This window comes from Salmo salar, chromosome 04 (assembly GCF_965601325.2).
Source record: "Salmo salar chromosome 04, fSalSal1, whole genome shotgun sequence".
NCBI classification, from domain to species: Eukaryota; Metazoa; Chordata; class Actinopteri; order Salmoniformes; family Salmonidae; genus Salmo; species Salmo salar.
The window spans coordinates 63,294,675-63,306,874 of NC_138294.1; the positions used below are offsets into that span (position 1 = coordinate 63,294,675).

Genomic DNA, 12,200 nt, shown 5'->3' on the forward strand with positions numbered 1-12,200 from the left:
CCTTACCTGCCTCGCTATAAATTACGTCTCCGTAATCTAGCATGGATAGGATGGTCATCTGAATCAGGGTTCATTTGGCAGCTGGGTGAAAGAGGAGCGGTTATGATAGAGGAAACCAAGTCTAGAATTAACCTTAGGCTGCAGCTTGGATATGTGCTGAGAGAAGGACAGTGTACTAGTCATACTCCCAAGTATGAGGTGACTACCTCAAGCTCTAAAACCTCAGAGGTAGTAATCACACTGGTGGGGAGGAGCATTCTTCTTATCAAACCAAATGACCTTTGTTTTGGATGTGTTCAGAACAAGGTTAAGGGCAGAGAAAGCTTGTTGGGCACTAAGAAAGCTTTGTTGTAGAGCGTTTAACACAAAACCCGGGGAGGGGCCAGCTGAGTATAAGACTATCATCTGCATATAAAAATGGATGAGAGAGCTTCCTATGCTTGAGCTATGTTGTTGGATGTAAATTGAGAAGAGCGTGGGGCCTAGGATCGAGCCTTAGCCACTACCTGTCACCAAGGGAGTACCCTGAGACAATACTCCTTAGCCAGCCCACAAGAATGGAATGGTCTACCGTATCAAAAGCTTTGGCCAAGTCAAAAAATAGCAGCACAACATTGCTTAGAATCAAGGGCAATTGTGACATCATTTAGGACCTTTAAGGTTGCAGTGACACATCCATAACCTTAGTGTAAACCAGCTTGCATACCAGAGAGAATACTATAAACATCAAGAAAACTTGTCAATAATCAACTGACTGGCTTTTATGAAAAGTGTTGGAAACAGGGCAAAATAGAAATTGGCCTATAACAATTAGGATCAGCTTGATCTCCCCTTTAAATAAAGAACGCACCGTGGCTGCCTTCCAAGTAAGGGGAACCTCCCCAGAAAGGAGAGACGGGTTAAAAAGTTCAGAGATTGGCTCAGCGATGATAGGGGCTGCAACCTTAAAGAAAGGATCTAAACCATAAGACCCAGATATTTTTTTGAGGTCAAGTTTACGGAGCTCCTTTGGCACCTCAGACTCAGTGACCGCCTGCAGGGAGAAACTTTGTAGTGGGCAGGGGAAAAAGAGGGAGGAGCATCGGGGCTAGTCACATTAGAAGGGCTGGGAGATGAGGAAATGTTGGATGGGCAAGGAGGCATGGCTGAGTCAAATAGGAATCCTGACTTAATGAAGTGGTGATTAAATCAATCAAATTCATTTATAAAGCCCTTTTTACATCAGCCGATATCACAAAGTGGTGTACAGAAACCCAGCCTAAAACCCCAAACAGCAAGCAATGCAGATGTAGAAGCACAGTGGCTAGGAAAAACTCCCTAGAAAGGCCAGAACCTAGGAAGAAACCTAGAGAGGAACCAGGCTCTGAGGGGTGGCCAGTCCTCTTCTGGCTGTGCCGGGTGGAGATTATAACAGAACATGGCCAAGATGTTCAAACGTTCATTGATGACCAGCAGGGTCAGATAATAATAGTCAGTGGTTGTAGAGGGTGCAACAGGGACAAACTGATATCTTTCCGACAGATAAGATCTAAACCAGGCCAGAACTTGTCCGTGTAGACCAGCCATGCGCTCCTTGTCATTAACACCATCAACAACATTAAGGGACATGGGCAGCTGTGAGAAGGGTTTATTCTCCATTTTCCAGAACTTCTTGGGGTTAGACCCAGAGGGAGAGAACTGCTCCTTAAAATAACTAACTTCAGCCTTCCAGGTAGCCTGAGTGCACATATTTCTCATTTGCCTGAATGAAAGCCATTCAGCCGGAGAATGTGTGTGCGGAGCCTTACGCCAAATGGAATTCTTGAGGTGGAGTAACTCTGCCAGATCACGGTCTAACCAGGGGCTCAACCCGTTTATAATTCTCCTTTTCTTTATTGGGGTGTTTAACAATACCACTGAAAATATCAAAAAAGAAGGTCCAACGACCTCCTGAGATGTGGATATTCTATACACAACAGACTGGAAGGAAGACTGGAATCAGCCAGCGGCCCGGGAAACTCAATCTGTAGAGACACAGGGTCCAGTGAGGACAGAGACTGGTCTCAACTATAGTCAACCAATCTCAACTAAACTTGTGCATTTGTTTTGTTTATGGTTGCATTTATTGTTTGTGGTTCCAAATAATACCAACCATGGGCCACATATGGTGAATTTATTGCTGTATTATTTTACTTATTTAAATTGGAGAAAAAAATTATATTTTCATGATCTGCATGTCCTTGTTTTACATAATTATAGACGGGATTTGATTGCTACATATACAAATGACTTAAGTTATTTAATTAAAGTATTCTCTCAGTTTAAGCCCCCCAAAAACAATACAACCCATAATTCAAATATAAACATTTTTATTTTCAGCAAAAAATATACAATTCCAGTTTAGTTGTACACCGTGTGTTAAATACCTTTACAGTCATTGTCAGTAGGAAAAAAATATTGGATATCTATGAAAATGTACACATCAAAATTACACAAACATGTACACAGCATTTTGTGAACGACCAACAATGGTCTTAAAGTTGCACTATGCAGGTTGCTAAAACTCTAATAGTTCGCCCAAATTCAGTTTGTGTGACAAAATAAGCTAGTATAGTGTAGAATCATTGTACCATCTAAACCGCTGTGAAATATATTTTCCATAACCAAACATGTTGTCGTTTCAGCTGTTTGAAGATGGTGTACAAAACCAAACGTAAAAGACGGAAAACAAAACTTAACGGGAAGCATAGAAATAGCACACATAGAACCGATCTACCGCTTCTTAGACTTGCTTTCAAGTAGAATGATAGAAATGTGAGTTATAGATTATGCGAATTTGGTCTGGTTGCCCAAAAAGCTACATATTGCAACTTTAAAAAAGGTCCAATGCAGCCGTTTTTATCTCAATATCAAATCATTTCTGGGTAACAATTGAGTAGCTTACTGTGATTGTTTTGAATTAAAATGGTGAAAAATTGTAATAAAAAAATGTCTTCTAAGCAAAGAGCAATTTCTCATGCAAGAATTTTGCTAGGACTGGTCTGAGTGAGGGCCCAATTGGACTAGCCTAATGTAACCTGAAAACTAGCTGTTATTGGCAGAGAGGTTTGATACTCTGTTATTGATCTATTAACTTATACCGCCTGATGATGTTGCCAGGCAGGGCAAAAATCCATCCCTTCAAACCAGGCTGAAATTTCAAGCAGTCTTTCCAAACAGCTCTTACGCTAAATGGGCATTATCATTTCACAGTATTATTCCAATCTCAGTCTGGAAATATTTTTTAAACACAGGAAAATCACATTTAACTGCACTGGGCCTTTAGACATTAAATTTCATTTAAAAAATAAGTATTGTCTTCACATTTTAAGCTGAATATTTAATTCAAACAAGATCATGAAAAGAAATTGCACTGTATAAAATATTTAAAACCACAATGTAAAAAAGGTTTCACCACCTCCATCCCAAGTTATAAATCATATGACAATCAAATGCCTTTTACATGTGCAATTGACAGGGTCAATGTACTGCAAATATCCTTGTTCCAAACTGAACAATAAAATGCCATGGACTTGGGGGATTCTTACCACCTTTGCAAGATGAATACATGTCCACAGGTCAAACAACCCTGTTTATATTCCCTCAGACACAAACATAACTTTACTGCATAAACTTCATTGCTTGAACATAAACATGTTTCGACCCATCATTCTTGCATCGGGAGAGCAGTGAGCACATTGGGAGTCATGGACCAACCGGTGGAGCATTTGAAAGAGAATATCAAACAATGCATCAAGAGAAAAAGCAGGACTAAATCAAAATCGGGTTTGATGTTTCACCCAATGGAAATTGTAAAATTTACCATACTGTTTTCCGCAGTGCTGGTTTGATTGAATTCCAGTCTTAGTTCTATGATGGTAATTTAAACTGTGTTAAGGATTTTACCATTTACACTATTAGTGTAAAAGATGAGACAATTAATCAGCTTAAATTACAACTCTGGTACAGACATAATAATTCTGTAAGCATAATTGTGAAATTATTTAGCTGGAATAATTGGAAAATTCATATTTTGTCTTGGAAAAAGTTACACAACTTAGATTCGGCCATTTTTATCATTATTTAAAAGCTTTGTTCTTCCATACATGCTGCTTACTTGCCGGGACAAAACTAAACATTTTTGGAAAGGGAAACCAATGGAAGTAACCAACTTTGCATTCCCCAGCCAGTCCTTGCTACATTTCAGTTTGATAAGGAGAAAGAACATACAGTGTTACATGACTGGGCAACAAAGATGCTTCACAACTAAAGCCTCATTGTGCAGCATCTCATACTAATGTGCCACATGGATCTCTTGTTGAAATTCCATACATTTTCTCCACAATGCATGGAAGAATGCCGTTGTTTGAGTCAACCATTTGATGATTCACTTGGCCAGTCAAAATCTACAACACATACGCTACAGGCTAGTAGTGTACTCAAATTAGTTCCATCAAACAACAACAAAAAGCTACATTGTTTTTTATGCTAATTTGATTTATATCAATTTCTGAAAGGGGTAGGATGAGAGTTTGACTGATGAAGGGTGTGATCATTGCATCATGCATATCACATCCCGCTTTGCCTTAAGGTGACAATGTTTTGCCCTAATAACGTTTTTTTGCAGCAGACAAACACCTAAGGCTAAACAAGCGCTCTACCTTGGAATTATTTCAGAGGAAAAGAGGGGAACAACAAACACACAAATAATGGAACATAACTACACAGCAGGCAATATAAACAGTCTTTCTGAACAACATCCAGGTCAAAACTGAATTGCATTTGATATACAAACAACTCATTGGCTAAGCCAAGAAAAAAAACTGAAGAAAAAAAACACAAATGCTGAGTAAGTAGTCATAACGCTACAAAATCTAAACGCACAACAAGAACAGGAAATCAATACTAATCAATGCTGGAATGTTCAATGTAGATCTTGACAAACTATTGGGTCTGTTGATCATAACAAATTGGCATGTTGGTGACATTACATGAACATAAAGAGGGTCTTTTCAGAGAAGCTGTTAACTTTTAAAGGCAGGGGAACACATAGTGAATAGCTGAAGAAAAACTAACATTACAAATACATTACTGTTGCAGAACCCCATCCATTAAGAGCCAGTGTCACCTCAGATTGCCTCTCTCTCTCATCTGTCAGTCAGTCTGAGACAGTGTAGGAGGACGACGACTGGAATAGGGCACCAGGCCAGGCCGAGTCAGACCAGACCGTATTTACTTCTGCTCTCATCCAGCAAGGCACTACGATTTTCATTCAAGTTTATCATTGCAAGTGCTTAATGCATTTAAACCACCTATAATGCCCCCCGGGCAAACCAGTCTAGAGTCACTCCTGATGCGTTTGAGAAGCCAGCATGGTCTTTCTACTGTCTCAGTGCTGCTGACCTCCATGTGTTTCATGATGAGGTCATTCCAGAGACTGCTGGGGTTGATCCCAGAAGGCAGCGGGAGCCTCTGTTCAGGTGATGGGACAAAAAGAAACTGATGATAGTAGTCCTTACAGTTCCCTCTATGGACAAATCATTGGCATCAAATCACAGTCCTTTGAATAGATAAGAGTGCTGAGACAAAGTGCTGCTACTGAAGTTTATTCAGCTCTAAAACAAAATACACGTCCTAAAAGATGAGGCTTTTCTTACCCCTCTTCATTTGGACAGATGTTGCGCAACTCCACTTTCAATCAATGCTATAGTGGGGAAACCAAGAAAGAGAAAATGCTAGCCAAGTGAGCATAACAAGAAAACAAAAACAAGAATCAACACAAGGTGCTTTTCAGAGTGGTTGTGTCTGGCTGGCTTCACAGTGTGTCAGTTTGGGCTTGGCTCAGCGGGAGTCTCAGGGGGGGGCTGTCAGAGCAGGGGCGGCACATGAGGGGAATGGAGAGAAAGTGACTTAGCAAGAGACACACTCACGCGGGGTGATGGAGACGGACGTATGGGCAGAATCGTCTGGGAGAGGCACAGAGAAGCAGAAATGAGATGGACCACCGCCAGAATGACCGTGCTGTGACAGACCTAATCCCCCTGACGCAGGAAGACACCATCATCGCATCGAGAGACCAGTCTTTCAACCAGAGAGCCTCTCAGGCGCCAACTCTTCTCCATCGCCCAATAACTGATGCATCTAGACTGGCTTGCCCATGCTAATGCTACCCCCTGACCCCCCTTCACTTCCTTCCACCCTTGACCCCTTTAGAGTAACAACATCCCACTTCTGTCTTAGTGAAAGAACACAGTTCCAGAGTGAGTGGTATTCAGGTTCAGTGCTGACCCCTACAGGTGTCAGTTGCTATTGCGGTTGAACGTCTCCAGGATGGTGGTGTTGGTCTTCTCAAACACCCACTGCTGGCTGGGGACGCTGGGGTCACACGTGTTCATGAACACCTTCCTCTCTGTGGGGTTGCTGTCGATACAGCTGTTACTGATGGGGTGGTATAAACTCTTATCCTACAGAGGTGGAGAGAGAGAAAAGAGGAGAGAGATGGTAATGATATATTTAGTTACAGTACATTTAACTGAAAATATTTCCCAAAGAGGTAATTTAATATCAAAATATTGAATAACCTGCATGGAAAATGAGGAATATTTTTTTCTAACTGGGTACACAGCTTTAAGGGATACTTTGGGATTTTGGCAATGAAGCCCTATATTTATTCCCCAGAGTCAGATGAACTCGTGGATACAATGTTTATGTCTCTGCTTCCAGTATGAAGGACGTTAGAGGTAGTTTCGCGAGCCAATGCTAACTGCGTTAGCTCAATGACTGGAAGTCTATGGTAACAACTAGCACGCTTGCTGTTACCATAGACTTCCAGTCATTGCACCAACTCTAGTTAGCAATTGTGCAAACGATAGTTGGCAAACTCCCTTCAAACTACACGGAGAAACATACAAATGGTATCCACAAGTTCATCTGACTCAAGGGAAGTAGATAAAGGGCATTCATTGCCAAAATACCAAAGTATCCCTTTAAAAGCTGAATGTCATTTAAAAAAAAAAAACAGTTATCTAGGAAGAAACTGCCTTAGCAAGCAGCCTGTGGCATTTTATCACAAGGAAAAGGAAATACAAATGATCAAAAATACATCTTGAAGACTGCTGCTTGGCTGGAGCAAAGAAGTGCATCACAACCAACTCACAAACTTGTCTTTTTCATACATGAAGAAATTATGTGTGTGTGTGTGTGTGTGTGTGAGAGAAAGAGAGACCTTACCTTCCTGTAGCGCCACAGCTGGTTACCCTTCAAGCCGTGGCAGTCGTACAGGGTGACAGGGCTGTTGTGGGAGATGGCATCGAAGCAGACCTTTTTAGTGTGCATGGGGCCCCCCACCCGGATGTCCTCCTGCCAGCCAAACGTAAACACCTGGACAGGGCAGAGACAACCTGGATCAGATCACCTCCAGAGACGGGCCTCCACCTCTCTTCTTGGAGCCAGTGTCACTCCTGGTCCTGGAGAACCCCAGAGCAAGCTTTTGTTCTAGCCCAGTACTAACACCTGATTTAATGAATTATCAAAACTTAGAGGTGTGTTAGTAATAAGCTGGAACAAAAGCCTGCACAACCTGTGAGTCTTCAGAACCAGGGTTGAAGAGAACCTTCCAAGGGAGTTCACACATCGGTCTCCCCCAGGCACGTTCACTCATGGGGGACAGAAGAGTTGTTTGTAAAGGGGCTCCTCTGCTGTCACATTCAAAAGGCCCTGACTTGGACTGTAGCCATGCTGTTTGTCATCCCAGCTTTGAATACAAATTGCAACCATGACAGAGATTAAACAACAGCTCTTTAAATGACTTTAATTAAACTGTCAAAGCAGTGTCAGAGCAGGCAACCTAGAAAATAAGAAAACATGGCCATCCATCAACATTTGTTTATGAGCTCTGCTAAAACATATATTGGATAACAAGGGGGAATAAATGTGGCTCCATTAGAACAGTAGCGATTATAAAGTTGTGTGTGTAAATTAGTGTGCACACCAGCGTGTATGTGTGTGTGCCAGTGTGTGCGTGCACGTGTAGTACTCATGAAGGCAGAGTGCTGTCTGTACACAGTACAAAATTAAGTTCTGTATGCAAAACTACAGGAAAACTAGCGCTTTTCACGGCGGACAGATGTCTGTATTCAGTGGTGTCTACTAAACTCCTCACCTGTCCATGGCTCCACCCGGCCTCACCCCGCCCCTTCAGACATGTCTCCAGGCGGACAGGCGACCCAGACGAAAAGTGTTTGCTCTCCATGCACATGCCACTGCCTGTGTTGCGCAGCTATAACGCACACAGGGGCAGACAAACAGGTTAACAGAGAAAGACAGAAATTAACAGTCATCATTCAATACTAGTCATACTATTAACCACTGTCTAGGGCTGTCTGGATCTCTCAGAACTCTGTCAGCTCTCCTCTTTAGTGAAAAAGTGAGTGATGAGTAATGACGAAGAGGATACTGTGGCAGGAGCTTGGCCTTCTGATGGCTGAAGTGACAGTGACACCTGGCTGTCATAGGCCAGACAGTCTGTCTGTCTTTCTTGCCCTCTTTCTAATCTAACCTTCTCTCACTCTTATCTCTATCTCTTAACTTTCTCTCCTTCTAGCTGTTGGCATGCCTCTCGGAAGACACTAATAGATGAGTGTTGTACCTCTCCCCAGGCGGCAGCAGGGGGCTCCACAGGTGGGTAGTGCTTGGGTAGGTCCCAGGCCACCTCTGTCATGAACCACTTGAAGCTCTTACAGTTGAGGCTGGTCCTCAGGTCCTTCTGCACTGTCATGTCTCCTGCTGACAGGTGCCTGTACTCTGGCCTCCGCTGGTAGATGTACTCTGCATATTCATCCATCCATACCTCGGCCACCCGCTTCAGGTTCTGTACAGAGACCAAGGGAGATCAGAAAAAGCACTGTTGCTCCACAATGACTATAGGGGAGGGATGGATGCAGGGTACCAGTCCTTTGGGGCCTCGTTGACTGCTAGATGGCCTCGTCTCTTACAATACATCCTTATTTCAAGTCAAGGACAGTTTGAGGAGAGGTTTCGTTTTACATAACCATTACCCTTCTAATAGAAGTGGATAAAACAAACTTACGACCAGCAGAGAGTGAAGCCAATGATAACTGCTATTAGGAATCCAGGTACTCACAGCCAGACTAAGGTTTGGATGGGAGTTATAGTTAGTGAGCACATCCTCCTGCTATAGGGCATACATACACCGAGCAGCACAGAAAGCACAGCTCCAAGCCAAACTCTGTCGGCTAACTCCTCTCCAGGTGAGGAGAAGTTCACTGGCACCATCTGCTTGCATGGCGGCTGGGTTTGGGAGGGATGGGCGAGCTGGTTAATCAGCACACCTGGAAGAATGCCAGTGGCGATGAGGAGCTGTGTGGGAGGGGGTGTGGGTGCTGTGCCTCTGGGGTGGTGCTGATGAGGGGGGGGCGGGGTCTAGAACAGGCAGCTGCAGGGAAGTTTTGGGGGAGGCGAGAGCAAAAAGGGCGACGTGTGCACAAAAAAAGAAGCAGCGCCACAGGCCTGCAATAATTCATGCCTCCTCTGTGACTCTGAATTCCACCCTTTTCTCTGAGCTCCACTTCAAAAAGGAACACAGTGAAACCAGGATGATGCTAAACACATAGAGCTGTGCTTAATTGGCACTTTCTATTTTAGGTACAATATTCACCTCACAATCAATCATTCACCATTTTCATTCTTTCGGCACCGTGTTACAGAAAATCTATCAATATGAATGCAGGTATTATGTATGCATTTGAACCAGCGTTTCCGTTAGGAAAATGTGGCGTAGGACATTTGACCGGCAGCCTTTTAATTTGACATTTGAGATATTAAACAGACCCATATGCACTGGGTGTATAAATGACAGAAAATCACATTTCGATTGTTGTTATTAATCTTAACATGCAACTTGAGGATGCAACGGGCGTGCGTCCTCCTTACCAAATGCCGATGCGCACTTCGAAGATGTTAAAATATCTGTCCACATTTACTTTTCCTCAGCCAACAAGACGAGGAACGAACAGCAAAATCACTACGTCAATCTAATATCCCCATTGTAGAAAAGTGACCTATTCTAATTGGTCAGCTTGTCATTCTGTGCGTGAAATAAATAGCCTATTCCATACAGACTACTCTAGGACAATTGTGATGAATCCCAAATTCATACAACCAGTAGGCCTAGGCTATATTAAAACTAAAACATTAAAACGCAATGAGTTATTTTCCGCTCAGACTATCTGTATGCTGTGCCGATAAATAAAAAACTGGCACCAGCTAATTGTCCAGTAGAAGAAAAAATATCCCATTGCAAAATAATGCTTTTTAGCCTATTAATTGATTAACATACCAGTCGATGTAAATACATTTGGCCGGCCGGCCATTGGTCTATAGGTTAATTTGCATAATGTTGTGGAATTAAATTGGCGGTGATTTAACTTTAAAAAAGTATGCAAATTAACAAATAGGCAGATAAACATGGAGTCAAATGTATTTACATTAACTGTTATGTCCATAAATGAATAGGCTAAATTGTATTATTTTGTAAATGGATTTTTTCTTCTTCTCCTGGACAATTAGCCGGTGGCAGTTTTATTTATTGGCTTTTTATTATTATTATTATTATTATTATTATTATTATTATTATTATTATTATTTTTGTCCAAAAGCTGGCTATTACCGACTAACAGAACCCCTGATTTGAACGATTGTAGACTGAACTGGAGGCCTTTTCTAAGAAAAGGTTCTTGTGTCTTTGTTGGTGCATCTTCTTTCTGAAGAAATACATTATTAACAACTGACCCCAATCCACAGTCATTAACATTTCTCCCTCATAGACAGAACAGGCATTCTTCATCTGAGAGACTATTCCCCCACGCTGGATGAATACAAGCCAAAAAGTAAGCCAACGAACAGGCCAATAGGTTTCACTTACACAGCCGACCAAACCAAAACAGGGTTTGGGCAGGGATCAGCATACATAATGGACAGTTTCAGCTGCATTCCAAAAGGTTTCTGAAGAATGTGAAAATATACTGAACAAAAATATAAAACGCAACATGTAGAGCATTGGTCCCATGTTTCATGAGTTGGAAAAAAAGAAATCCCTGAAGTTTTCCGTACGCAGAAAAAGCTTATTTATCTCAAATTTGTTTACATCCCTGTTAGTGAACATTTCCCCTTTGACAAGATAATCCATCCACCTGACAGGTGTTGCATAGCAAGAAGCTGATTAAACAGCATGATCATTATACAGGTGCACCTTTTGCTGGGGACAATAAAAGGCCACTTTAAAATGTGTAGTTGTGTCACACAACGCGACAGATGTCTCAAGTTTTGAGGGAGTGTGCAATTGGCATGCTGACTGCAGGAATGTCCACCGAGCTGTTGCCAGAGAATTGAATGTTCATTTCTCTACCATAAACTGCCTCCAATGTAATTTTAGAGAATTTGGCAGTACATCCAAGCGGCCTCACAACCACAGACCACGTGTAACCACGCCAGCCCAGGACCACCAACATCCGGTTTCGTCACCTGCTGAGGAGTATTTTTGTCTGTAATAAAGCCATTTTGTGGGGAAAAACTACTGATTGGCTGGGCTTGGCTCCCAAGTGAGTGGGCCTGGCTACCAAGTGAGTGGGCCTGGCTGCCCATGGCTGCACCCCTGCCCAGTCCATAGATTAGGGCGTAATTATTTTTCTCTCTCAATTGAAAGATTTCCTTATATGAACTGTAACTCAGTAAAATTGTTGCATGTTGCGTTTATATTTTTGTTCAGTATAGTTCTCATTCAGTATAGAAGAATCAAAAGATATCATAGAACTTGTTTTTCAAATCTAAAGATTCCGTACTTGCAGACCTCTTAAGCTTCTTTACAGTGCATTCCTAATCAAGGTCACTTATCTAGCCTTGTGTATTTTGGGGGCAAAAAAAACGACAAGGGGCCATATCACAAGAACAAAGGACGACAGACACCTTGGTGGAGAAAAACAGGGAAAAACAGAAAAGCTGAGCGTTTATTATTCCGAGTCTCGTTTTTTTCTGAATGCTCAAGCTGTTAAAACACAGCGCCAGGCGAGGCATGAGGAGGTTAAATCAGTTCACCACCAGAAAGAAGTGGACTTTCTTAAATCGTTCATTCCCACTGCACTGCTGACTGTGGAACACACTCAACA

At 42.2% G+C, this 12,200-nt stretch overlaps 1 protein-coding gene across 1 annotated transcript in view; it reads right to left on the reverse strand.

Moving 5' to 3' along the window:
- Positions 1–2,331: 2,331 nt before the first annotated feature.
- Positions 2,332–12,200, reverse strand: part of LOC106603494 (polypeptide N-acetylgalactosaminyltransferase 10) — a 114,494-nt gene continuing 104,625 nt past the window's right edge. Inside the window, exons 9-12 of the mRNA XM_014197263.3 lie at positions 8,666–8,887; positions 8,180–8,296; positions 7,249–7,398; positions 2,332–6,482 (exon numbers count right to left, since the gene is read on the reverse strand). Of these exons, the coding sequence (XP_014052738.1) occupies positions 6,318–6,482; positions 7,249–7,398; positions 8,180–8,296; positions 8,666–8,887 (654 nt within the window). The 3' untranslated portion in view covers positions 2,332–6,317. The remainder of the gene's footprint in view (positions 6,483–7,248; positions 7,399–8,179; positions 8,297–8,665; positions 8,888–12,200) is intronic.